Source organism: Gossypium raimondii, chromosome 11 (assembly GCF_025698545.1).
Source record: "Gossypium raimondii isolate GPD5lz chromosome 11, ASM2569854v1, whole genome shotgun sequence".
Taxonomy (NCBI): Eukaryota; Viridiplantae; Streptophyta; class Magnoliopsida; order Malvales; family Malvaceae; genus Gossypium; species Gossypium raimondii.
In genome coordinates this window covers 60,448,954-60,476,552 of record NC_068575.1, presented here as the reverse complement: position 1 = coordinate 60,476,552, position 27,599 = coordinate 60,448,954, and the positions used below count along the sequence as shown (strand labels likewise).

General features: G+C 33.7%; 3 protein-coding genes across 6 annotated transcripts; 1 reads left to right on the top strand and 2 right to left on the bottom strand.

Moving 5' to 3' along the window:
* The first annotated feature begins 218 nt into the window (after positions 1–218).
* On the top strand, positions 219–5,612 carry LOC105802072 (uncharacterized). Its single transcript, XM_012633505.2, has 8 exons — positions 219–488; positions 581–665; positions 1,141–1,182; positions 1,738–1,906; positions 2,690–2,742; positions 3,246–3,467; positions 4,773–4,819; positions 5,127–5,612. Exons 1-8 carry the CDS (start codon positions 274–276, stop codon positions 5,179–5,181), a joined length of 888 nt encoding a protein of 295 aa, XP_012488959.1. The 5' UTR covers positions 219–273; the 3' UTR covers positions 5,182–5,612.
* A 159-nt stretch (positions 5,613–5,771) lies between these two features.
* LOC105802070 (uncharacterized) lies at positions 5,772–12,646 on the bottom strand. Of its 4 annotated transcripts, none has more exons than XM_012633500.2 (7): positions 12,394–12,646; positions 10,417–10,667; positions 7,976–10,277; positions 7,761–7,809; positions 7,423–7,670; positions 7,224–7,322; positions 5,772–6,527 (listed from the first exon to the last, which is right to left on the bottom strand). In XM_012633500.2, the coding sequence occupies exons 2-7, from the start codon at positions 10,607–10,609 to the stop codon at positions 6,293–6,295; spliced, it is 3,126 nt and encodes a 1,041-aa protein (XP_012488954.1). In that variant the 5' UTR covers positions 10,610–10,667; positions 12,394–12,646; the 3' UTR covers positions 5,772–6,292. The 4 variants fall into 4 exon arrangements, with proteins under 4 accessions (XP_012488954.1, XP_052479133.1, XP_052479135.1 ...); XM_052623173.1 differs by having other exon boundaries at positions 10,417–10,663; XM_052623175.1 differs by having other exon boundaries at positions 10,417–10,638.
* Positions 12,647–14,362: 1,716 nt separating this feature from the next.
* LOC105802073 (glycine-rich RNA-binding protein 2, mitochondrial) lies at positions 14,363–17,461 on the bottom strand. The gene is made up of 5 exons (XM_012633506.2): positions 17,305–17,461; positions 16,392–16,545; positions 16,233–16,301; positions 15,717–15,823; positions 14,363–15,095 (listed from the first exon to the last, which is right to left on the bottom strand). Exons 2-5 carry the CDS (start codon positions 16,534–16,536, stop codon positions 14,580–14,582), a joined length of 837 nt encoding a protein of 278 aa, XP_012488960.1. The 5' UTR covers positions 16,537–16,545; positions 17,305–17,461; the 3' UTR covers positions 14,363–14,579.
* Positions 17,462–27,599: the final 10,138 nt, after the last annotated feature.

Below are 27,599 nucleotides of genomic sequence, written 5' to 3'. Positions count from 1 at the left end.
CTCATATTACATATTTTTATTTGTTTAACATTAATATTTATCTTCCACTATGCATGTAATATATTTGAAGACAAATATATTATATTCTAAATAATTTTATACACATATTAAACCCGTTACCGAGACGTAAGGCCCAGCCAATTGATGTTAAGGTGGGTCCAAATAGACCGATCTATGTTAATATGGGCCTAAATTATAAGCAAATGATATAAGAAGGCTCAACTTTGCAACTATGGCGGCACCGTCACGGAAACTGAAACCTCGACTGTAAAGATGGGAACTCCTGAGCCTAAACCACAAAGCTTAAGCTCAAGGTCTTCCCCGTTCCCACTATCATCGTCTTCGGAAAGGCTATGGAGACCAGCTGCGCAACGAAACATGAGGAACCAGTGGTCGAAAATAGCGTCTTACCGCCAACAATGGCTTTCTTCTTCCTCTTCCGCTAGAACTCACGCCACTTCACTCGTCAACGTCTATTTATCTCAAAAGTGAATAAAACCCATATTTTGTTTTCCGAAATCATCGATTGTCTATCTCTTTTTGTTGTTAAATATTAGTTTATTCATCATTTTGATTTCAGATACATGCCTTTGATGGAGTTGGGAGCTCTAAAGGATATGCCAGATATTCGAAAAAAAGCTTCTTTGAAGTTATTTAAGCAGCAAGTATGCTATTCATTTCATCTGAGTTTCATTCTTTCGCTCTTTCGTTTCCTTTTTCAGTTAAATTATGTTAATGGATGTTTCATTTTTAATGAAAAATGAAAATGTCCTTGAAAGTACTTGGGAATATTAGCTGTAAAAGTACCCTGGAGAGGCTCCTGAATTAGGAGTCTGATTCCGTTTTACCCCTCTACTTAAAAGATGGGCAAATTAATCCTTATATGCTGGATCAAAAAGTAAACTGATCTTTCTATTAAAATTTATCCCTTTCTAGGGTTTTTGCATTTTGTCAGCCATGCTAGTTTTTTAATAATACAAATAGATGAAATTTTAAGAGAAAGATCAAATTGTATAACTGCAAGGCTTATTTTTTTACAAAAAGGATGAATTTCGAACATGCAAGATGTTAGTCTCTTTTAAATTTCATGTAAAATATCTTTTCTCATATATAATTGTACTAAATGAATATTTCTTTCAGGAGTTTCATGGCAGCAAACTTTTATCATCTTACAAGGACATGGTATGTACTTTTTACTCATGATAATTGGTGTTATTAACTTCCAAAGTTTCATTTTTCTTAAAGTATATGTATTCGAAGTCTATCCTGATATAGGTAGAGAAGTATGATCTTGAAAAGAATTTTCAAAGACCTGAGAATCTTGACAAAAATTGAACATACGTGGGTTGGATACATCTCCATATCCAACACTTACATCCGAATCTAGTAATATAGCTTATGACATTGCAAGTGCATCTCACAGTAATATATGTATGTCTAAACTTTCTTATATTGGCTTGGATTTGATAAATCATGATAATATCTATAGGCTCCATCAGACACGCATGGTTATATGCATCTATGCTAAACTGCACTCGAACTTCATTATTGTATCAGTTCCATTAACTAGATGTTTGGGTTTTGAAGGTTTCTTGACCGTGTCGGTTTATTAAATATAATTCTCAATCAACCATACTGATTGATCTTTTATTAGATTATCTATCGAAATGCCTTTATGGTCGTTCTCTATTAGTGAATTTGAAATATTTGTTTTTCATGTTAGTAAGTTATCAACAGGTGGCGGTTGTTGTGAACATGGTGAATGCTAGTCAATCCATGAGATGTTATCTCAAAGGAGGCAATAGTAGTTCACTTGTACACTTTTCAAGCTCAAGCGAGGATGTTAATGACACCGGTGATTGTGGTGGGGTTGCTGTCTTTGGATTTTGGTCGATATCTTCATTTGGTAAGCCTTTAATCTGAACTGCGATATAGCTTTTAGGGAGTTGTGGGATTATTTAACATGCAAAGATTCAAAAAATTAAGACCTACGTTGTTCTGTTTTTTCATTTTTCTTAAAATACTTGTATGCATATCCAGAAATGTGAATAGGTACATGATCTTCCAAGGATCTTCCAAAGATATGAAAATCTTTAAAATAAATATGAACACTCGCTTGTTGGACACATATCCATAGCTGACACTAACAACCAGGTCTAAGTAACATAGACTGGATCATCCTTTTTCATCCTTTTCTACTCATCACGGCAAAAGGTTCTGCATATTATTTTTAGGAATTAATTCTTGAATCAAATTTTGACCAAGTTTTCAAACAACGGTAAAAGGTATCAAGAAATCAAAAGACCCCAACCTATGATACTTAGATTCTTCATTTTTCTGAAGTAACTATGTTTGAAATTTGTGTCTGAAGCACATTTAGACATCAGAATGGGATTTGACTCTCCAAATAATAATAATTGAAAGGATACAAATCCATATACGGCACTCATCTCTGCATCCATCACTCATGCTAGCATCCGAATAACATTGACCCTAACAATCTTAGATTTGTAAATTTGTTGTAGCTAGTTGTTTATACAATATTACTAGAATCATTCAGAGCCATACACAATGAATTTTGTTAGTGAAATTGCAGGTTAAATTGATAATCTAAGACACTATGCGATATTATGTGCACGAGTTTATATGCATTTCATTTGGTTGATTATGTTCTTTGAATGATCCCCAGAAAAATTAGCTGAAGAGCTCATTCGGATGTTTAAGTTGGAACTAAGTTTGAAGGTAAACGGAATGTTCTTTAAGTGTTATACCACACAACAGATCTATTATATTACTCGGACTTGGCTATGAGTGTTGGATTAGGGGTATGCCATTGGCAGGGGTGTGATAAATATTTTCAAAGTTTTTTCATGTATTTCGGGGATACTTCGAAGTCGTATTTCATATCCATGTGTTGGACATATGTATTAGACACAGTAGAACAACAACAAAAATGAAGCGTTAAGCAACATAGTTGATATGTTTTATGGAATATGTTTCTATTTGTTGTTCTGAGTCTTCAATTTTTTTAGTGTACCTACTACCGATATCCAAATATTCAAGCATGAGCACGAAAATTGATATTTTGAAGATCTTCCAAATACAAGAAAAATTTAGAAAGTAATTTGACATACCTGGGTTGAACAGATACTCATATTGGACACTCATTTTCAAAGTCCGTGTAACATGAGTTTCTTTGTTAATGTTTCTATCCTTTATTCCTCTCATTCCCTCATTTTTTGCAGCGATTGCTTGTATCGGAGTTTCTGTCCATTAGTTGTGAAGTTTCACAAGGCAATCAGTTCTGCTGGTCTGAAGAGCTTTATCCTGGAGAATTTGGTGATCTCAAAGCATGCAACTTATTTTCCGACGTAACTTTTGAACCACTCTGTCCACGATTGAGGGATCGGAAATCTGATGTGCCAACTTTACGAGGCAACCACCAGCCAGACCACGAAATCTTGCAGGTGCTATTACTCTTCACTTTTTTAAGTACTCATGTCCAACGCATTTTGGGGCATGTGTATAGCATATGACCTTTCAAGAATTTAATTGAACATGCTCCATACCCCTTCCACACTCACTCCTGTCTGAGTAACCCAGTCCATAATGAAACATGGCAGTAGAATCTTCTTGCAGAAACATCCCAAATAGATCAGTGTCTATCTTCATGAACCTAGCTAAATTATCGATGTTCCTTTCTTGTAGATTTTGCATTTGGCATAATTGCTTCTGCATCTCGTAGCAAATTAGGGGCATTGTAATTTTCAACAGTTGCTGGAGGTTATGTTGTTCTCACTCTTCATTTTGCTTGAAGTATTCATGTCCAACATATTATGACATAAGTATGGGGATGTAATACTCCAAAAACACCAAAATACATGAAAAAAAATTTAAAAGGAAAAGAACATACCCGTCTTGGGTACATGCATGTATCCAACTTTAAAACCCTAGTCTAGAGTTATAAGGCACTACCATAAAATGAATCGGTGTCTACATTTCTAGGCCTGAATTAACTATATGATGACACAACAAATTTGAAGTTTCTGATCTACCCTTTTTTGGGTATGCACAAGTGAATTTGCAAAAACATTGAGATGTTAAATACACTGATAATATATTATTTGGATTCAGGTGTGTCTGATATGGGTATGTGTCTAGCATAGATATATTCATTTTTTCTAAATCCTGTATTTTGAGGGACATCCATATGCTTATGTCTAGATATGCGGAAAACACTGGTTTTGGACACAGATTTCCTTAAAGAAAAATGAAGAGCAATATATATATGTATAACATTATGGATCAAAATCCTTAATCCAGAACTTGGGATTTAATAAGGGGGTTCTCAGATTAGATCATATATGTGCTTCTGCCATAGAATCAATTAAATTGCATTTGTATTAGTTATGATTGGATAGTGGTAGAGAAACTACATTCCAATATCAATTAGGAGTATCTGAATTCACTTTTGTAGACACTAAAGGTTAGCACACAATGCCCACGTTACTCAGGTTCAAGTGTAGGCGCTGGACACATGTATATTTACTTCTTTGAAGAGTTTTCATGCGTTTTATGAGTCATTGGAAGATCGTATTTCAATGCCCTTGTATATATATTTGCTTCTTTGAAGAGTTTTCATGCATTTTATGAGTCATTGGAAGATCATATTTCAATGCCCTTGTATAGGGTTAAATGTTGATTATTAAATCTCATCCATAATTAAGTATTAAAGCTACCATGGATGCTAATAGTTATAGTTCGTTTTGCAGGTGTATATTACAACCTGGCTTGCAGAGGTGAACATAGATGTTCATAGGTAAATTATTGAATTTGAGAGTAAATTTTCCATTGTTATTCTTGCATACACTCTCCACTTGAACACACTACTTTAAGCATCTGTATTTAACACATACAGGAAAATGATCCTCTATATTCTAAATACATGAAAAAGTTAAATAAAGTTGAACATACATGTTCGTACTCATACCCTTATCCAGCACTTGCTCATAAGTCCAAGCAGCATAGATTGTGGTTAAACTTGTGAACAAGATAGGTTGTGGTTAGATTGACTAGCGAATTGGTTCAGAAGTTTTGATTATCTATCTTTTGTTTTTCACTGATAGGGTGGATGAAATAATTGCGGTGGTTGGCGAGGAAATTCATGTTTCTCTCTCTTAAATTGAATCTAAAGAAGCTAATAGGCCCTGGAGGAATTATTCGTCATGGACATTGTTTGTCAAGTGCCACCAGACTTCATTTTGCGTCTGTGGAACATGGTCAACACTTCCCCACATCAAATATGGAAATATAATATTCATAGTTTCTCAGATATGACCTGAAAGAACCATTTCGCCACAGGCATGCCCCTGCTCAAACATATGCATTTTCCCTAGAACATCAATCTCCAACTCGTGTTCGGATCATAGTAATACATAAGTATCATGTATAATCTTCTAAAGTAAGTTTTTTTAAATATATGTGTTAGAAGCACATCTTGAATATAATAGGGGACATGGTTGCTAATACGTGCTATGAGGTATATTTACTCTTTGACAGATCTATTCGTTCTTTAGCCGTAATGCAAGTTATGTCTAAAACTATTAAAATCATTATCCTGTATTCCAACATCAGAAAAGCTCAAACCCCTAGAAATTATGAGCCTCAAAGTTCAGTTTCTAGCCACGAAAAACTCTTATTTGAGTAGTGAAGGAGTAGCTACAAGGTCCCTTCAAATATGTACTAGATAAATGGTTTTGGTTCAGATCAGATCAGATATTTTCGGATCTTTAGTATATATTAAATTTCTCTAATGAGTTATGATGGTAGAACAAGGTTATTTTTTTAAATATGAATCAAATTCCAAGCTCATTTGAGGTTACGGATTTCGGATCATTCAATAGTTCTCTTGAACTCATTGCACACGCATATAATATCAGCAAGATCAGTTTTGTAGGCGGGGTGGCATGCGTTTCTTTCGGTGAAGAAGATTGTTCTTTGATTCCAGCTCATTCGATACACCATACAAATGCATGCACGCGCGCATGCATGATCATACATACAACCGTGGGAAATCAAAATGCTTAATATGATCAGCAAGAAGACTAATTTCCTAGGGATTGACTTGCATCAATGGCCTACAATGTGGGAACATCCCTATGTGCTTCTGATCCTACATTTTCATTTGTGTGCTTCAATTACGAGCAAAAGAAATTGGAGCATAGAAGAGAAGCAGGAGGTGGGATAATAACGGTAGTTGACCCCCTAAAAAGGGGAAATCAGTAATTAATGATCAGAGTGAAAGACACTGTACCCTATCAGGGAGATTCCTAGGCATAGGTACTGCAAGAACGTATCTTTGCCCGAAGAATCTGTTAACTTTCGCAACAAAATTTGGGAACGATGATGTTCCAATCCCTTCTGCTTGCCCCCGGCTATGGAACTTGGCAAAACGAGTGATGACTGAAACCTTCTCTTGATCCTGACATTCCAGTCTTAAGTCCAAGATTGAGGCTCTCTTGACCAGACTGCTTGAATAGAGAGCAAATATTAGAAGGGAATACCATTGGCAACAAGAACTTACAGGTGCAGTCTAGCATAAACTTGACAACATTAGACATAACATAATCCAAGAAAATTACCCCCGAGCAAAATCAATCTTCTTACATAAAGCAAATCATCCAACCAATATCAAAATCTGAATTGATAAGACATGAGAAGGCCAGTCATGATTGAATCCAGTAATATACTGAATTCAGGCAATCAATTTCTAATCTTCATATTTACTTTGTATGTAAAAGCGAGCAAAAGTAATAATAACAATGAAGCAAATCAAAGCAAAAATCTCCTTCAAAATATATTAAACAATGCACCGGAATAGAATACCCTTTTCCCAAAGCTCACATAAAATACCAAAATGCAACTTGAGAGCAGTTTGCATCCTCCAAAGGATTAGTAAGTTCGTGCAGGTAAACTATTAAGAACAGAAAGGAAATTAATACTATCCATGGGTATCTGAGAAGTATACCCTTCTGATTGATTTTGCCCAGTTAAAAGCCAAATCAAACTCGTTAGTCATGCCAATAAATTAACCGATATATGACACCTTCGCACCCAAGAGAGAACAAAATAGTCAAACTGAATCTAAATGTTGAATTTCAAGATTCATATACTAAATGAGATGCTATACATAAAGGTATTGGTAAAAATCAATGCGAAGTTACCTTTGTAAACCATTTTCCAACATCTTCGCTCTGACGATAAACTCTTCTGCAGCCTTTAAGATGGATTGGTTTCGCTGCTCTCTAAGCTTTTCAGGGAGGCTTAAAGGAAAAAGAAAATAGTAAGATAGTATGCTAACAATATTGATCCCCAGATGAGAGCCAGAAAAAGCAGGGTCAAGGATTCCAAGAATGTACTTACATGCTTCCACTGTGAGGAGGTACAGCTGTGTCACTTTCAGGTATATATGCTGTGCTGCATGCATCTCCTAAGACTGATCTGGCAACAAAATAGGCCAGAGTCTCATAGTTTTTGCTGGCATCTGCAGAAAGAACTACTCTTGGAGGAGCACGAATTAGTTGCTGCAAAAGCTGCGTTGTCAAAACAAGCCTTCTTTTTGATCCAGGCACTGGTGGCCAATCTTCAATCATTTCAGGTTCATTCTCAACCTGCAATTAGGACCATGTTTGTAAGCTGAGAACTTTCAGAGTTTTAATAAGGAATAACAAACATTCAAATAAAGTTGACACTGAATGCACCTTCTCATTCAATCGATTTGCTGCATGAGCCCATTCCACTTCTGCCACACTGTGATAGATAATTCAAAAAGATGAAAAAGGTGACAATAGTAAGAGAAGAAAGACTGATTTTTTGCATTTTTGCAAATTATCATTTGGAATATTTTAGCACTTTGGATCATTGAAATCTAAAATGTTAAAAGCAATGCAAGAAATGGCATATTTACTCCACTCACCTGATGTTTTGAGGCCTTTGAGAACCCTGTGTCACTTCTCTATGCCACGGTAAAAACTCAAATGTCATAATTTTGCGCTTCATTGCTCTCACAGTGTCCAAATTCTGACTTGCAACATCAGGTGGCTGTGAGTGAGGGGAGATATACTCAGTTGCTACTGGCATAAACTTTGAGCTTTGCTGGGCTTTATCTAGTGGATTAGCATCAGCAGCAGCATTTAGCTGCTCACTTGAATGAACATGCAAACTGTCAGAAGACCGAACACCAATGAATGCTTTTTCCGTACCATTCAAGGCAGTTTTCTGGGCATCATGTATGGGGAACATTTTCCCATTTTTAATTGCCCCATACTGATCAAACCAGGACAGAACCATCTGGAGACTGATCTGAGAGTGTTCACCCCTGATGTTAGCAGCTGAATTATTAGAATTGGAGAAATGCTGGGAATTATCCTGAAGAAATGCCAGTGTATTAGCAGATAACTGTGTCTCATGATTATCTCCAATGTTTGATAAAGAGCTTAGCAGTTTAGAGTCTCCAGAAGGAACTGAAGGATTATTAACGAGGCCATCTCTCATCAGACTATTGGATCCATAAGATAATTGTTCTGCACCTGGGGAACTTACCTGCTGAGAATCCAAACTAGAGTCTGCAGGTGGACCTTTGAATCTTTTAATACTCCTATTACTTGGATCAACCTCTATGTTTCGAACAGCCTGCACCTGATGCAACAATGAATGGTTTTGATGTTCAGCATTATTGGATCTTACAGAATGGCCAAAAGCTTTGATGTCTCTTTGCATGCTTGCAGGATTTTGGCTGACATTATTCTCTGGGACATCAGTATTGTCCATACTTAAAGGATTAGATTTCAGGAACAAGGCATCAGGCAAGTTGTTATCAGCCCAAGGCGATTGCTGTTTACTGTCATCATTGACAATTGATGCTGGCAAGTTTCCTTTTAGAGGTTCACAACAATGCATATCTGAACCACTCCATTTTTCCCGTACCCTTGTATCATTACTGGATGTTTCTGCAAGAGCAGACTGCATAAGAGCACTCCAACTTCCACTTTGCACAGAAGGAAATCCCCCTAAAGAGTCTGTACCATCCAACCCTGAACCTAGGTTGGTGCTCTTTCCCAAGATATCCCACATACTGTCATCAGAACCGAACAAAATCTTTTCTTCAGTTGGATCCAGTGTAGCCACACTCTGCGCAGAGGAGACCTGAATTGCTGACTTCTCCAGGGATGTTTCTGGAGGACTGCGATGCTCTTGCCTCCAAGGAGACTCCTGCATCACTGCATTTTTTGGCTCGATAACCATTTGCTGCAAGTTTTCTGAATGAAATATGCTATTTAAACCTTGAGCAGCCCCAAATACATTATTATCCTGATCACCCTGTCTAGAAACTGAAGTTCCATCTTGCAAGCCCACTTTATCAGAAAACATAGCATACTGATTATCCAGAAAGGAATAACCACTGGCTGGCACCTGCTGCATCAAAGGCTTATCCATTTGAAAAGAAGAATATTGATATGGATTTCCCCTTGCACCACTGGTAGAAATCCCATAAAATGATTGATCAACTTGTTGAGGAACCAAACCCATCAAACGCATGTGACCTTGCTCAGGGGAAAACATACCAGAGGATACCTGCACTGCTGGAGAGGCACCATGCCGCAGAAAATTTGCATTTGGTGTCATGTGCTCAGGATGCCAGGAATAATTTGAAGCATCATGGACAGGAACGCCATTGATTAGAGCTGGAGAAAGGCTATCTGATACCTGTTTAACAACAGAGGAAACCTGATTCGCAGAGCTCAACTGCCTTGCTTCTGGTAACTGCAACTGTGGCTTTGGAAGTTGGTGTTTCTGTAATTCTTGCATTATTGCTTGTTGCTGTAACAACTGCATGTCAGTCATCCCTGATTGCTGACTTGACAAAGGTTGGACCAAGCCAGGATGCTTCCCACTAAATTGTTGTAGCCCCTCAATAAGATCATAATTTATGGGAGATTCAGTAGATTCCAACCTCAATGAATTTTTTTTATGAAAATTAGGGCAATTTCCTATTGGTGAATCAAGAAGTGATAAGCCTCTGTGCGCCATTTCCACTCCCAATAAATTCGTTTCATTGTGCCTTGCCTGGAAAGACTCGTGCCCTTGCGCATAAGCATTTGCAATAGGTGCTTGATTTTGCAATTGACTTCTGGCAATTTCAGGCCTCAGATCTGATTGAGTGAAGTTCAACTTGTTCTGCAGGCTTGAAGACTGGCCACTATGTCCTCTGTCAGACTCTGCTAATGCCAAAGGAAAATATAATAATGTCAAATGAACAGTAGAAACATGGAACAACCGTGGCCTAAGATCTCAGTACAATAGTTGTGGCACCGCAGAGAGTAGAAACTAAAACAATCAATATGCCTTGATTATTACCTAACTGATGAACGCTTAAATTCTTCAAACTGGAAACAAGAGGCCCACCAGCTTGTCTCTGGTTTCCAACCCACAGATTGTTATTTAAGCCAGGCCAGGTACTATCAATTACCTGCGATTGATGTTGGCCACGGGACAAACTCTCTTGGCCAAGGAAATTATGGATCCTGTCTCCAACTTTGTTGCCAGGCATAGATAATCCAAGCCAAAAATATTCAGCAACTACAATTTTGAGAGAAGAAAATTACTACCTACAAGAAATAAGAATTAAGATAAAGTTTTCAGATGCCTGGAATTCCATTACAGAGCACACAATCATAGGAATCATTCGTTAAATAAAATTGAAACTAGAAACTAAGCTCCTGTACATTTGAAATATTCACTCCACTTGCCACGTTTCAAAACTCAACCTTATCCTGCATGAATAAAACCAACATATTGCGTCTTCATGGCAAAAAAGGTTAAAGCAACAAATTCACCTCTTCTCTTCACTTTGTAAGGGAATGCGTAGCAATGAGTATAAAAATGTCAAAAAAAAAGGCATCCAGCAAACAAATTAAATAGCAGCATGGCATAAATTCAATAACTAATACGCTACAAATACAACTTATTCAATAAAACAATTCTCAAATTTCTTCAACCATACAACCACTTCTTCTTTTTTCTTTTTTTTTTTGCAAAAAGAAGAAAGATAATTAATGCCTTCCATTTTCTTGTATGAAACTACTAAGACAAAAGGGGACGGAAATGTATTTCCTGTATGGAGCAAGGATGAACCAGGTACAAGAAGCTCACTGAACCAAGATTATCCACAGAACAGCCACCAATGTGAATAATCACACAAACTTGGTTGTATAAAACCTTCATTCCTTTTGCAATTAATATAAATTTAAATACAACATAAACTTATGAAGCCTGAAATTGTCCCCCAGTTAACTACTAAAAGTATAAAGTTCTTAAATAATTTTACTGCCATTCAGACATTCGCTAGCCCACATTTTATTGCATTATCAGAGCTTATTACAAGGTATCTCAACTCAGCCAAGGAAGCCGAATGAGAAAATACAACAGTGGAAATAAACTATTGTTCCTGAATAGCCTAGACAAGAGCGCATAGCATTCTGACAGTAAATCTACTAAAAAGTGTTTGCTCTGAATTCATCTTAAGTTGCTAGTTGTTGCCTCCAACCTAACATTTAAAGCTTAGTATTTTTTCACTATTGCAATCTAATGGCACGATGTTTCTTTGTTTTCTAGTCAATTTATGGGGCATCCTCGTTGACCAACATGAAAAACAACCTTCACATAGGTCAAAGTTGATTACAGGCAGAGTTCACTAAATCAAGATGTACATATGAGAACCGCAGTCTGGCAGACCAAATAAAGAAAGATACTGACAGCATAAAGCTAGAAATAAAACCAAGGGAGCATCAGTCAAGATAAAAAGAAAAGGCAGCTACCCATTAACAGAAACAAACAAACATCAAAAGCATCAAAGACTATCATAGCAAGCTCAACTAACTCTTTTTTTTTTTTTTTTGAAAGCTCAACTAACTCCAAAAACCATAAAAAGAAAAGGGACATTCAAAAAGCAGCCAAAGCAACTACTAAATATGAATAGTAACGTATATCCACTATTAATGAGATAAACACTAACAAATTAGCAGTAACAAACGGACTATCGTAACTTTTGTTAAATTTAAACTATGCAATTTGTTCAAAATAAAAACTCCCCAGCATCCTCCATTTTCTAGGCAACCAAACAGACACTAAAACTCAAAATTTACGTAAAAATCTAAAAACTGTAACCAATACAACAAAATATCGAAGCAATTGCCACTCATATTAAACGAAAGTACAAATAACATAACTGCCTAGCCCTAGAATACCACAGCCCTAACAGAGATTCAGTGCCTCGAGATGAGTTAAACAAACGAAGACATTATAGTTACTAGAGAAATATAGAAGTGGACTTACAGTAACGTAGTGAAGCCGTTGAACTTGATCCTTGAAAAAGTGTCAAAAAAAAAAAGTTAGGGCTCGAAAGCGAAATGGATATTTTTTTAGCTGAGACAGGGGAGACAAAGTGAATCAAATTAGTGCCATAGTTTCAAGGATCAGTAAGGTGTGAAGAGTGAAAAATGAGGCTTGGATCCGAACGTAAGGTTTGGTGTATCGAAGCTGAAAGAGAGATGGGGTTGAACAAAAATGGAGGAGTTGGGAAACTGGTAATTGTAGTGAGGTTTACAACGAATTTGGTGATCCTGCATGGAGAATCAGACACGTGGTGAATAATCGGTGATATGACGCCCATCATTCAGTATGTTTTTGACCGTCTGATATGCATAAAACTTTTCATCTTCTTTGTTTCAATAATTAGTTCCATATCTATTTTACTGCACCGAGGTAGGTGTGTAACATTTAGGTAGACTTACTTTTTCATTCCTCTCTCTTCCCCACGTTCCCTCCCTTTTTCTTAGTTTTTTATTTTTAATTTTATTTTATTTTCGCTTAATTATTTTATACTATTATTTATGTTTTACTGAGTTGATCATCAACTCAATTATTAAATTATCAAAATATCCTCTTATAATAAAAAAGTGATATTATTTGAGGGTATTTTAATCTTTTAAATCTTTTTCACTTCAAAAACTTAATGAAAATATCTATATGGTAGAATTGAACCACATCAATTACATCAATAAAACATTTTATTTACCATTCAACTAAAGCATTATTTTAATATTTTTAAACATTTTATTTTATTATGCACACTCTATTACTTTCACCAATTATATGTATTAATAATGTATTTAATTAAGTTTGTGTCACAAATTAACTCGACACCAATTCAATATTAATGAAAACATTATGATAAATAATTTAGTCTAATTTTAGTAACATACATATTTAACGTGTTATTATTAATTACTTTCAATTTATAAATTTTATTATTTATTATATATTATTTTAAACACACATTTATATTCTAAATTTGTATTTAACGTGTAATAGGATTTTTAATAAATATAAAATGCTTTTAGAAAAAACCGATTTGCCTCCTTGACTTAATTCGCAATCGCATTTAATTGAACACTTGTCATTAATAAAAAAATCAATTAAGTTCTTTTGTTAATGATTTCTATCTTTGACTGCATTAAATCATTAAAATCAACTGACGGACTAATTAAATAACAATACATGACAACCTAAATTAATCTTTCAATTTTCTAATAAAAAATTATAAAATTTTATGAAAATCATAAAAGATGTGAAATTTTATTTAAAAATATTAAAATCTTTGTAAGCCTATAAATTGATTAAAATATTTAAAAATCATAAAATTAAAAATTCTTAAAATTATAAAAAATATAAAAAATAAATTTATAAAAAAACATTTGTTACTTTCTTATTTTAGAAAATAAATTTAAAATCAGAATGAAGTGATAACATAAGACCAATTGTTAAATAATGAAAATAATTATCAAATCATTGAAGTGATTTTCGTGTCGAATCAAATATTTTTGATCTTGCACCAATAAATAATAATAGTGGGACTCTATCCTTTTTATTGATAATTTAGTACATTACTGTAATTTTGACCTATATTTTTATATGGTTAGATACTATAAAACTAAACTTTTATTATTCAATTATACCTATTGCCACGTGTTTAATTTGATTTTAAAAGTTTAATTTTCAAAACAAAGAACAAATAAATAACTTTTTATAATTATATATTAATTTTTATAATTTTTTTTAAAACATTCATTTTTATAATTAATTAAAAAAATTTAAAAGTTTATATAATTTTTTTAAAGTTTTTACAAGTTAATATAAATTTTTAATATTTTTTAAAATTAGTAGTTAAAAAAAAAGGCTGTGGGGGACAAATCTGTTGAGCCAAACAAATAATCTGGCCACAGACAAAAATCAACACGCCAAATGAAAAATAAAGCAAATGTTTGGAGCATAAATTATTATTCCAAGCAATATTGAGCTTTCTCCATGATAAACACTGAAAAGTATCAAGGTTTACAGAGATAACGATTCACACAAAACTAAAATGATAAAGAAGATTAGTTCAGAGAAAAAGATTACTAAAACTAAAGCCAAAAGAAATCCGCCATTAAATTATACCTCAAAGCTCAAACACCTTTATTTCATGCCCTTTTGACAAAGTCACCACTTTCATCTTCATCTCTTGAGTTGTCATTCAGGGCATCATTTCCATCATAAGCTCCTCCTTTGTACCCATCTTCACCACCACCAAATCCCATTGAGTCACCTCCATACCCGGTCGAACCACCAGTTGAAAAGCTATCACCGCCTCCTACATTGAAATTCCCGCCATCTACACCAGATTGACCAAAATCACTACCATAGCTAACACCACCTGTGCCATAGTTATTACCACCACCATAACTTCCTTGACCTCCATAACTGCTACCACCAGTGTTAGCATATCCAACATTACCTCCATAATTTCCAGAAGAGAAACCATCATTTCTGTCATAGCCCCCACCACCACCTCCATAGCCACCACTGCCCCCACCATAGCCGCCACCGCCACCACCATATCCACCACCGCCATAACCGCTATTAAAACCTCCACCTCCAAAGTTACGAGGAGGCCTCTCATTTGCATAGTTTACTCTTACTTGACGGCCATGGAGAACCTGCAAACAAGAATTCAGCCACAAAAGTTCCCAAAAAAGATGATAAAACCACGCGTTACACTCTTACCTATTGTTTTAGTAACAAAAAGTTACAAGTTGAGACTAAACCTGTCAATTGGATGGGGTCGATTAATTAGGGTTAGGTAAATTTAGGCCTTAAAATTATTAGGTTATTTTCAAGTTTAGGGTCACTTTGGTAGTGGACCATTTTGGGTTTTGATTTTACAAAATACTCAATACATGTGTTGTTTCTATTTTTCATTGATTCTTGATTGAAATACTGGTGTTTGACACATATGCATACATGTGTATGAACATATTAGGATCCTATAAGGTTTACCAGCAGCAACCAATTGATATTTCCATATTGCCAAAATCAAAGGCTAGTTACTCAGACCCGAGTAGTGAGTGTAAGATATGGTTATGTTTTTTGTTTTAAAATATGTTTTTGAATGGTCCTGAAAGAGTCACATCCATACCCATGTCTAAATATGTGTCTCGCATAAATACTTAAAAGAAAAACAAAGAGTAAAAACATTTTTTTTGGTACAATACTTGGAACAACATTAATCAAAGTAACACATGAATCAGCAAAATCCAAATACACTTCTATATTATTACCTGACCATCCAAGGCCTGTAGTGCACTGGAAGCATCCTCAGAACTGGTGTAAGTGACAAAGCCAAATCCTCGGGACCTGCCTGTTTCTCGATCCATAATTATTCGTGCTACAAGAAATATAAAATTAATCAGCAGTTTTACAAAGTTGAAACTGGTAAAAAGCAAACAACATCGATGATTGGAAAACCAACAGGGAAATCAATTGGTGCACCGATAGCATAGGCACCCGGACATAGGCAAACTCAAAGTTGGAAACAAATAAACATATCTCAATTAACGAATCAATAGCATAAGCACCAAGACATAAGCAAACTCAAAGTCAGAAACAAATAATCATTTCATAGAACAGTTCGTGGATGACACCTAAAACGTTCACACAACACAGCCCATACTAAAAAAATACGTGAATACGTCATACAAAATGTAGAAAACAAGATTAAAACATCTTGAGACTTTGCAGTTTGGTTATAACAGCACTAGCAAGTTGAATTAAGGAATTCATTCATCATAACATACCATCAATAACTTCACCGTATTTGCTAAAAGCTTCTCTCAGACTTTGATCATCTGTTTGGAACGAAATACCTGCAATTAAAAAAATTATTACAATAAGCTGGAAGAAAACCAGGGAACTTAAAAAATGGCTTGATTGCTACAGTGGAAAGTTCAACAGACCTCCCACAAAAAGTTTCGAGCTTGGCGATGTTGACATGCTTCTCAACACTTGAAATAGGCCCGGTCTTGATGCAGACAACTCAGCATTGACATGCATACTTGTGGTCTGCCTAAGTATACTTCCAATTTTACTTAAGAAAGCCATTGCTATAACCTAGTAAACAAATAAGTAAAGAAAGATCAAAACCAGCAAACGAAATTGATAAATTATAAAAGCTAATACCTAGACTTAACAATATACAAACACGATTAGTAAATCTAACACAAAAAAATGAATTTATCAAAATCTATATAATACAATTTATTAAAGTATTAAAATTTGTATAAGCATAAACTATATTATGACAAACCAAAACACAAAACCATGACTAACATATCAGTGGCAAAAACCTAAACAAACTATAAAAACATCTAAAGAAATGCAGAAGAAAAGAGATGGCTTATTACAATAATCACTTATATAGTACTAAACAAAGATAGCTTCTAAAGAAAGAGCCATAAATTAACATAAAAATAATCAAAATATGTGATCCAATACTATAAGGTAAAATTTAAAAACATATTTTACAAGATTTAATCTTTTTTAATTGGTTTTAAACCCCCAAAGGAACAAAAAGGAAGACCCAAAATTCAGACTTTTCTAAGAAACACTCATTTTTTTTCCTTTTTCGAACATTGTCCCCCCAAAACCAATCTTTCACTGATCTTAAGCAAACAAAAAACCAAACCAAAGCAAATCATACATATTAATTTGAAATATAAAAACAAAATATATAATACTAAAGAAAATTTTGAAAAAGTAAACACCTGTAACGATAAATGAAACAGTCTAACGAACAGGTCAATAATCAAAATAAAAAAAAATGAATAAGGGATTAAATGGATAAAAATTAAGGGTTTTTTCGAAGCCTACCCCTTGCCTATGGAACTGAATGCAGAGAACGGACAGTGACTGATATATTTCTTTGCCGGTTCGTCTCTAAGTAAAACCCTCGGGGTTTTTAAGACGGAGCGGCGTTCATAATCTATAAATACTCTCCTTGAAATAACCTTTTTAACACGTGTGAGCTTGTGATTGGCAGTGTTTTTCAAGTTGGTAATGTCACCCGCTGTGCAAAAGAACCCTATCGAGGCACACCTTGATGTTTATTGCTATAATTTTGATTAAATTGCAAATATTTAAGTTTAAATCTGTTAGAATTCTCTTTAGGGGTAAATTTAGAAAAAAAAATTTAGGGGTCAAAATTAAATTGTCATTTTTATGATAATAAAAATGTAATTTTTTAAAAATTAAATCAAATTTTTATTATTTTTAATGGGCCAAAGTACAATTTTACTTTTACTAATTTAAAATTTTTAAAATTTTAAAGAGTTAAAATTATTTTCATTTTAAGGGGGTCGGGGCCTGCCAGCCCCCCTAGATTTGGCCCTGACTCTCTTATTGTAGATTAGAACTAATCTCAATCGTTTGATGCATTATTTTCTTATGGCTGACTTAGGCGGATTTGAAGCAAAGAGAATGTCTAATGCCTCACAATTTGTCAAACTTAAGTTCTATCCCCATGATTGTAATAAGTTTGAATTTGAGGTTTTTTCATTATAAATAGATATTCTTTTGCTACAAATATAACATCCCTAACTCGTATCCGTCGTCGACACAGGGTTACAGAGCATTACCGAACTAAACAAATCAAGTATAGGCATTTCATATTATCTAACATACATGTCAGATATTATTCATAAAGTCTCTTATATGAACTCTCGAGGCCCAAAACATACATTAGAAACAAGTCGGGACTAAATCGGATACTCAGAGAATTTTTCGCGAAATTTCAAAATTTTTCCTAGGTGTAGGGTACACACACCCATGTGATCAGGCCATGTGGCTCACACGGCCAAGAGACACGCCTTATTTCTCACCCAAACATGTCTTGCACCTACATTAACACTTAAACATATTCCCAATCCAATATAAAACATTTGAATCAAACCAAAACCAAGTCTTATGCATAACATTTCATCTTATATAATCAAGTATCCATGCTTAACAATTTGATTACTTGCATATATATATATATATATATATATATTCATATTTTGTATCAACTCAAGCCATGTTACAACTTGCCTATTAGTTAACCATCAATCAATTATACCAAAACACATCAACCTTGATAAGGCCATATACTTATATATATATATATATATATATATATATATATATATATATATATATCAAAATGTATCAAACATAAGCCATATACCAATGGCAATTCACAACCAAACACATACATGCCATCATTTGATCAAATTTAGCCTGTAAATGCCATTATACCTAAAAGAATTTTTATTATTTATACCGAAACGAGCTGAAGGATAGTGTGATGTAGCTCCGATCAGCTTCCAACCTTTACGAGCTTCTGAATACTATAAAACAAGGAAAATAAACAGAGTAAGCTTTAAAGCTTAGTAAGTTCGTATAACGGGAAATTAACTTACCATTCATTTACATTTAAGGTAAGCATATAAACTACATCCAAAGCAAATTGGTCAATTGCCTAAACACATATCCTCATCAAGCATGTTAGTCATGTAATTCACATGAATATTAAGAAACATATATGAGTTCATCAATAATCAATTTTCATATACTTATACTTTTCACGTCAAGTATTCATGAAACATGTACAAATCATATCTTTGTGTTTCAAATATATACTCATAACAATTCATCTCAGATTCATATTATTCCGTGTAGTACACATGAGGTGTGCGAATCTAAAATCCATCAATTCATATTTGAGGGTGCTCATTTAAGCACATAATCGGGAAGCCCTCTTACTAGCCATATAACGAGAAACTCATGTGAGCCATGTAACGAGAAGCTTATCCGGGCTGTATAATGGGAAGCTTATAAGAGCTATAATCAGGAAACTCATGTGAGCCAATAACGGGTAGCTCCGAAGAGCCATTAATCAGGAAGCTTTGGATAGCCATATAGCAGGAAGTTCAAACAAGCCATATCGGGAATCTCTGGAGAGTCATTAATCAAAAAGCTCACAAAGAACATTTAATCGGGAAGCTCACAAAGAGCCATATAACGAGACGTTTATAAGAGCTATGGTGTGTCTACAACACATGCAGAATCACAACCAATCGGGATGCTCCGAAGAGCTATTTACGGAAAGCTCGCAAGAACCATATAACGGGAAGCTCGAGAGGGCCATATATCGGGATGCTCATAAGAGCTAATAACGGGACGCTTTTTTGAGCTATTGCGTGTCTGCAACATATGCAAGACCACAACCAATTCGGGAACCCTGTATCCATCGAATTTCATTTATTCAAACGAGACTTAATACTTATCGATCATTGTCGGTTATGTGAATACTTTCATATAATGAAAATTATACAATCACATACATACAATTCAATTAACACATATAAATTCTCAATTTAGTTACACGAACTTACCTTGACAAGTGTTCGTATACGCAAAATCTACTAATTCGATACTTTTTCTTTTCCACAATTTAGCTTCGTATTTGAGTTATTCGGATCTACGCGAAAGAATTTAACATCAATTTAATACAATTCATATTCAATTCACATCTTAGACAAAATTACCATTTTGCCTCTATACTTTTAATTAATGACTATTTCGTCCCTAGGCTTTGAAAATAAAATTCATGCAATTTAATCCTTATTCCAAGCCTAGCTGATTTTTACATATAAAAATAACAGCCCATGTATTTCATAAAATTTAGAATTTTTCCATGAATTTTACATCTTTACAATTTAGTCCCTAAATCACAATTTCATCAAAATTCACTTTACAAAAGTTGTTTATCTATCAACAACCTTTCATTTTCTACCATAAATGTCATAATTCATGCATATTCATCCATGGAGAAACCCTAGTACTTTGATAACTTTGCAAATTAATCCCAGAGACAACTAAATTAAGCTATTACGATCTCGAAAATATAAAAATCATTAAAAACGAGACTTGAATACTCACCTAATTAGGCCAAATAAGTTTGTCTTTCTTCAATTATCCATGGATAGGGTTTCCATATTTTATTTGGGAAAGATGATGATAAAATGATGATATTTTTCTTTATTTTATTATTTATCATCTTTATTTTACATCTTTCCAATTTTATCATTTTCTTTTCTTAATTTTTCATTGATGACTAATCATCCTTATCTACTAACCCTTATAATTGGTCTATTTACCATATAAGGACCTCAAATTTTGAATTTCATAGCTATTTGATACTTATAGCTACTAGAACTCAACTTTTGCATTTTATACAATTTGGTCCTTTCCATCTAATTAAACATGTAATCGGTAAAATTTCCTTACGAAATTTTCATACGACCTTTCTATCATAGTGCAAACCATGAAATAAAATTAAAATAATTTTTCTTCCAAACTCAGATTTGTGGTCCCGAAACCACTGTTCCGATTTCACTGAAAACAGGTTGTTAGAACAAAGAACATCGGGCCTACGATGGGTCTTTAAAATTTTATAGAGTTTGGTGGACTCAATTTAGGTTAAATTATAGTAATTTAATAATAGAATATGCTTTTGGTTAAACTATGCTCAAGGTCACTAAACAATTAGTAAGTTTATGTTTTAATCACTTAACTTCAAAAAGTTACAACATGATTACTAAACCATTCCAAAGTTTTTATTTAAGTTATTGGGTTGTTAGTCTTTTTTTTTTTAAAGGTCTGACTAGCAAGCTCCAAACAATAATTCGACGATCGATATGGTGAATCAGTACCCATAGATGAGTAAAAAAAACATACATTAGATCCGAGTCAATATGACAGTGTCAAAGATCGAAGAAGAAAGTTGTTTGGATTTTTGTTTTCAAATTTGTTACATTTAAAGCTGTTTCATGAAAAAAATTGAAGAGAAAGGGACAAAAAAACTTTTAATTGGTGTAAGCAGGGTGAACAAAGAAGACCATACAACAGCGATTTTAACAGCCCTGTAACACCCCTTACCCGTATCCATTGTGGGAATAGGGCACGAGGCATTACCGGAGTTTACTGAACATTTTCAATAAATTTGAATAAATTATTATTCATATTCTAAAAATAATCATAACATCCCTCTATTGGGCTATCGAAGCCCAAAACATTTATTAGGAACCTACTGGGATTAAATCGGAATCATAAGGAATTTTTAACAGAATCCTAAATATATATATAGATTTTAAAATTTTTTTATTTCCGAATTAGGTGCAGGGTTCATATGGGCGTATCACATAACAAATATTTTCATAAGAAATTGTATAACTGAAACCTTTCCACTTTTTTATAAGCTCAATTATATTTTCATCTAAGCACTTACCATTCCAATGCACCTTATAATTAAACATATTACCATTCAACAATAATTTGGCACTTGCCTAAACTTTAAGCAACAACATTGGTTAGCGTACTTTAATATTGACAAACTTATTTTCTCGCCATGTCACACTTAAATTTATTACTCGTCTTAATACACATAATTTTCCTTGTATCAACGTATCAAAGATAGTCTCATATTTACATGTCATGATACATATCATTTTCTTGTTGTTTCTTCTTAAATATAAATTATTCAATTCATTATGACAATATTTCATGTACCATAATTTTTTTATAAGTTCAATGTATATTTATTCCAAAGAGTTCATAATCTTGGATATGCATAATTATCGTAAGTTTCACATACTTGTATTTTCCATGTCATATTTTAGTATATCAAATAATTATCATTTCTATGTATTTCAAGTTTAATTTCATGATTTTATGTACTTATTATTTTCTATTTTTATCCAGTTGAATTTCTCGAAATTTCGATGAATTTTCAAGGGTACACTTTAGTGTACAAATTCGGGTCCGTCAATTCATATTCACGTGCGCACATTTTTCAATTCAGAGAGCACACTCCCACGAACCTCATTTCTTACAGCGAGATTACCAGTCCACACTAAATCCCCTGCAAGAGAGCACACTCCCGCGAACCTCATTTCTTACAGCGAGATTACCAGTCCAGGCTAAATGCCCTGTAATATAAACTCATAGAGTATTGTCGGGATTACCAGTTCAGGCTAAATCTCCTGCAACGACAATTACTCTAATGAGCTTGGATCTGAATTACCAGTCCAGGCTAAATTCAGATCCTAATTCGGATTACCCGTCCGGGCTAAATCCATTTTCCACGTATTCTTCGAGAGGGCTATATCAAGATCACCCATCCGGGCTAGATATTTTTCACACATATTCTTTGGGAGGGCTATATCAGGATAGGATCACCCGTCCGGGCTAGATCCTTTTTACCGTCAATTTCTTTTCAGATATCCATCGAATTTTCCTTCCATTCAACTGGGATTTTTTTTCTTTTTATCAAATATATCAATGTTTCATCAATAACATACATTTCAAGCATCTAAGAATATAATTCAAGTTACACGAACTTATCAGGCTAAATTGCAGAAATATCAAAATTCAGAGACATTTTGGTAATTTTCCATTTTTCTCGAATTTCCACCCAAATCTTGATCTAAATTAATATTTCATTCAATTTATTAATTTAAATGATAAAACAATTCATTTCATGCAATTTGGTCATTTTGACATTTTACAAAATTACCCTTAAATTTGTACTTTTATTCAATTTAGTCCCTTAACCTAAAACATGTAAATTAGCTATTTTAAAATAAACTCATATTAGCTGAATATTCACATATATTATTTTTCCTCCTCCTCCACTCCATTCCACATCCTTGATATATATATTACCATTATTTACTTGTTTACTCATAACAAGTCGTTCACTTGAGTTATAGTCACTAAATTAATTATATCTTAAGCTACAGAACTCCGAATTGAGATCTGTAAATTTTCTATGAAACTAGACTCACATACATTCTTACCATAAAATTTTCATAATTTTTGGTTCAGCAAATAAGTACATTTTATTCTTTAAAATCATCTCTGTTCTGCTATCTGACAGTTTTGACCCTTCTTCATTAAAAATTAATTATCTCCTTGTACAGGATTCAGATGATTTCCTCGTTTGTTCCTTTTTAACATAGAATTATTAAGGATTCTAATCATATAAATTATAACTTATAATAATTTTTTTACAATTTTTAATGATTTTCTAAAGTCAAGACAGGGGAACCAGAATTCATTCTGACCTTGTGTCTCAAAATTTATTATATCTCATAATTTACAATTCCATTGATTACACCGTTTCTTATATGAGAAACTAGACTCAATAAGATTTAATTTCATATTTTTCATCCTATAATTTAATTTCCATAATTTATGGTGATTTTCAAATTTAACCTATTGTTTCATCCAAAAGCTGTTTTAGTGCAAAATGTTGATTACTAAATTTATAACACCCTTATTCCCTTTCTCCATAGAATTTCCCATCACATTCTCTTATTTTTCTTCACTAACATATCAAGAATATAGAACCTTATATAATAAAACCCTACATTAACATCAATTTCATACTTTTTCAATAATATCAAACTCAAAAATATATTGAAATCTTGATGTTTTTACCTTGCTCTATTGATTTCAATCTTTAACTTGATTCTCTCTCCTCCAGCCTCTATTTCTTGAATCTAACTTGATATTCTAGCTCCCAATAGTCTCCTTATCAATTTTCTCTCTTGGTGGCTATGGAAATTTCTTTGAATTTTAAGTGAAAATGGTGAATTTTTGGTGTGAGGACCAAATTGTAAAGAAAGCAAAACTTTCTTTCTTTCTCTCTTCTTCTCACGTTGATGCATGGAAAAATGGTGGGATGATGGTTTCCATCTTTCTTTCCACATATATGTATATACTAAATAAAATAATAAAATATCATTAAGAAAAAAAAATCAAATCAAAATATAATAAACTAATATTTATTTATTTAATCTAAAATATCTCCAACATCATCATTATTTTCTAGATTTCTCTCTTCTAATTGACCATTTTTCCCTTTAGATCTTTTAAAATTCCATCCTTGAGTCATCACTTAATTTGGTAAAATTACATTTTGGTCCCTCATAATTCTTCATCTATTCATTTTGGTTCCAATTCATCCATTTTCCTTAGGTTCTAGATTACTCCACCCTTAAAATATTTACACTATTGATACTTCAAATTTTTCATATTTACATTTTAACCCCTCAAATTTTGAGTATTTACTATTGGGTAACAAAATTTTCTCACTTTTACAATTTAATCCTTTCTTGAATTAATATGTCATAATATACTTCCCAATGTTGTCATAACTCAAAATTCTCCTTTTGTCACTTTATTTCCTTACTATATCAAAATAATATCTTATTGTAAAAATTTTCGTGGTATTACAAGTCCAAGAACTTAAATGAAAATTTTGAATAGTTTAATGACTATTTTGTAATTTTTCAATTTTAGGTGACCAAAATGTGAAGTCACTAATAACTTAGTGACCTTGGGTGTAATTTACTTTTTCTTTTATTTGAATTTAATTATGAAATTATATAAATATTAATAGAAAGCAAATTTTAAATATTTTATTACCCTTATGTCACTTGGTTTGAATTTAAACAAAAGATTAAAAAGCTAAATTTACAGAGTAGACACATACAGCTTCTTTGCAACTTCGATAAAGTTTCATTGTAACATTTTACACTAAATTTAAAATTAAAAGAAGTTGATCCTAAAGGCAAGCACTAGAACTTCATGAAGAAATTAATCATGATTCATAAGAAGTTGATCCTAAACACCAGCTACAATGGCAAGATAACATGCATACACTGTCATGAAGATCATGCATTGCTGCCCTACCAACTAGCACAATATAGAAGATTAGGTCCCCCGGTCCAAGCTCGATAACACCGCAAGAAACTCAACCCCTAGACAGGGGCGAACTCAGAAAAGTTTTTTAGGGGGACCGAATGAAATTTTATTTTTTAATAGTCTATATTTTTATAATTTTTAAAGGATTAAATCAAAATTTTATAATTTTAGGGAGCTAAAGTATAATTTTACCTTTATTAATTTTAAATTTTTAAATTTTTTAAAGAGTCTAAATAACAATTTTCATTTTAAAGGGCTGGGCCCTGCTAGCCCCTAGATTCGCCCGAACTTTCGGCCGAGACGTCATTTGGTGATCAACTAATGGTGCCGGAAGCTCAACATTCCTCTCGGAAACCCGCCTCTCTTCCACTATAGCAATTCTCATGCCATTATGGCTGCTTTAAACAGTAACTAGAGTAGAATTAGAACCATATAAAACGCTGCCATTCAGATTTGAACTATCAACCGAATCCTGCCCAACATTTCTCTTTTTCTCTCTAAACCCTCCTTTGAACCGTAATCACGACGAGTAACGGGTCTGGCCTCGTAAACTGAAGAAGCCTTAAGGGCCTAACAGGCAACAAAACTGCAGCAAGATCATACAAAGCCACGGCAACTAATAATACCCAAGTAGTCTATTCAGGCAAAGGAGTAAACCAATATGCAACCAACAAACATTCCAATGAATTTTAGTAGTTTGCTACATTACCAATCCCACGCTGCTAAGAAATACATAGTATAAATAATTTAAATATAAAATCTTTATAATTTGGGTTATTGAGTTAGGGGTTAGGATTCTTATAATGTCTTCTCTTTGATTTTTAGCCATTTGTGCACTCAAAATTAGAGATCAAATTTGAACCTTGCTCCAGTTTTTTTTTATCAAGCTCGCAAAAATTACCAGGTTCTAGTTTATTTCACTAATCAATCTCGGGAGAACGGATACTAACTGTTGATTATGCTGACTTTTTAGATAGGAACATTTTTAACGGCTAAAGAGTAACGTGTCACCCTGAGAATTTCATCCCGGGAAGAACTGATATTAATTTGTATCGATATTAATTTTCCGTTAGTTGGAAGCGGGCGGATAAAGTCCGTTTATTACTATAGTTAAAACAGAGAAACAAAACTGCCTATACCAATGCCAGGCCCTTCAAATTTTCCCTCTCATCCAAAATTTCCAAAATTTTCCATCATTTTCTCTCTCATATTTTCTAGTTTTCTTGTTTTTCGAAAATTCTTTTTTCTGTTTCGTTTTTTTTTTAGTTTCATTGTTACTCTGTTAGTGGATGATTAATTAGAGATTTTGATTTGGGATTCATTGAAAGTTCGTTGTTTTCCTTCGTTTTATTTTCTTATTTTTAATGTAAGTTTTAATTTTTTTTTTTTTTGGTATATGCTTATTTCTTGGTGTGAGTTTGATTTTCTGTTAGGATAATGTAAATGGGAAATTCATTATTTGATGGGTTTTTTTGGTTAATAACGATTAATCATCTAATTTGGTGAGAAAATAATTAACAAACAAGCAATTTTAGTTTTTATTTGTTAGAAACTATCTGGTTTTAAGTTCCATTCGCTTGTTGTTTTTGCTTCTTAAAAAATTGGAACTCTGATTTGGCGGGCGTGTCATTTACAGCATTAATTTCTGGGTCTTGAGATGGTACAGCACATGAAATCAGAATCCTGAAATGTGAACGGAGTTCGTGACATCAGCGGTGATTTAAATACGACCGAGTTGCTACTCCGAGTAAAAACCGTCGTGTTTCATTGGACAAAAAGTTAAATTCTCCCCTCTCTCATTATCTTCATCTTCATCCGTGATCATCAAGTGGTTGGATTGGTTGAATGTAATCCGGTTAACTCTATGCCGAAAAGCGAACAATCTGATTCAGCCACACCAAATCCTCAAACAGCAGCAGCTATGGAACAACCTGCTGAAGACTCATCAAATAGGCTTCCATCATATGTCTTTGCTAGAACAACCACTGCAGGTCCTACGGACTGGAGCATGTGTTCCAGTGAATCATTGTTTAGTATTCAAATGGGGAACATGAGTTACACAAGGGAGCAACTGAACTGGATGTCGAAATCGGGCGAGCATAATTACAGTCACAATCTCACACCACCAGAAACTCCGGATAATAATCAGATAACAGCCAAAATTACTGAGCAACGAAGTGACTCAAAGGAGGGCAGCAATGGAGTTATCGAAGCAAATGCGGCTGAAACAATGGAGAAAGAATCTCAACATAAGGACAATGTTCCTCCAGACCTACCTCATTCCACAAGTGTGTCCCGAAATTCGGACGCAAGTCTCAAATCCTTTGCCTTCCCTATGTAAGCTTTCATCAAGAAAA

What these genes read in the sequence shown, in the direction of transcription:
- LOC105802073 (XM_012633506.2), bottom strand. Translation starts at nt 16,536, where the DNA reads ATGGCTTTCTTAAGTAAAATTGGAAGTATACTTAGGCAGACCACAAGT. An exon ending in ATACGGTGAAGTTATTGATG is followed by an intron (nt 15,824 to 16,232) that starts GTATGTTATGAT and finishes TATTTCTTGTAG; the next exon opens with CACGAATAATTATGGATCGA. An exon ending in TACAGGCCTTGGATGGTCAG is followed by an intron (nt 15,096 to 15,716) that starts GTAATAATATAG and finishes TCTTGTTTGCAG; the next exon opens with GTTCTCCATGGCCGTCAAGT.
- LOC105802070 (XM_012633500.2), bottom strand. Translation starts at nt 10,609, where the DNA reads ATGCCTGGCAACAAAGTTGGAGACAGGATCCATAATTTCCTTGGCCAA. An exon ending in CAAATCGATTGAATGAGAAG is followed by an intron (nt 7,671 to 7,760) that starts GTGCATTCAGTG and finishes TCCTAATTGCAG; the next exon opens with GTTGAGAATGAACCTGAAAT. An exon ending in TTGGAAAATGGTTTACAAAG is followed by an intron (nt 6,528 to 7,223) that starts GTAACTTCGCAT and finishes CTATTCAAGCAG; the next exon opens with TCTGGTCAAGAGAGCCTCAA.
- LOC105802072 (XM_012633505.2), top strand. Translation starts at nt 274, where the DNA reads ATGGGAACTCCTGAGCCTAAACCACAAAGCTTAAGCTCAAGGTCTTCC. An exon ending in TTGGTCGATATCTTCATTTG is followed by an intron (nt 1,907 to 2,689) that starts GTAAGCCTTTAA and finishes AATGATCCCCAG; the next exon opens with AAAAATTAGCTGAAGAGCTC. An exon ending in CAGACCACGAAATCTTGCAG is followed by an intron (nt 3,468 to 4,772) that starts GTGCTATTACTC and finishes TTCGTTTTGCAG; the next exon opens with GTGTATATTACAACCTGGCT.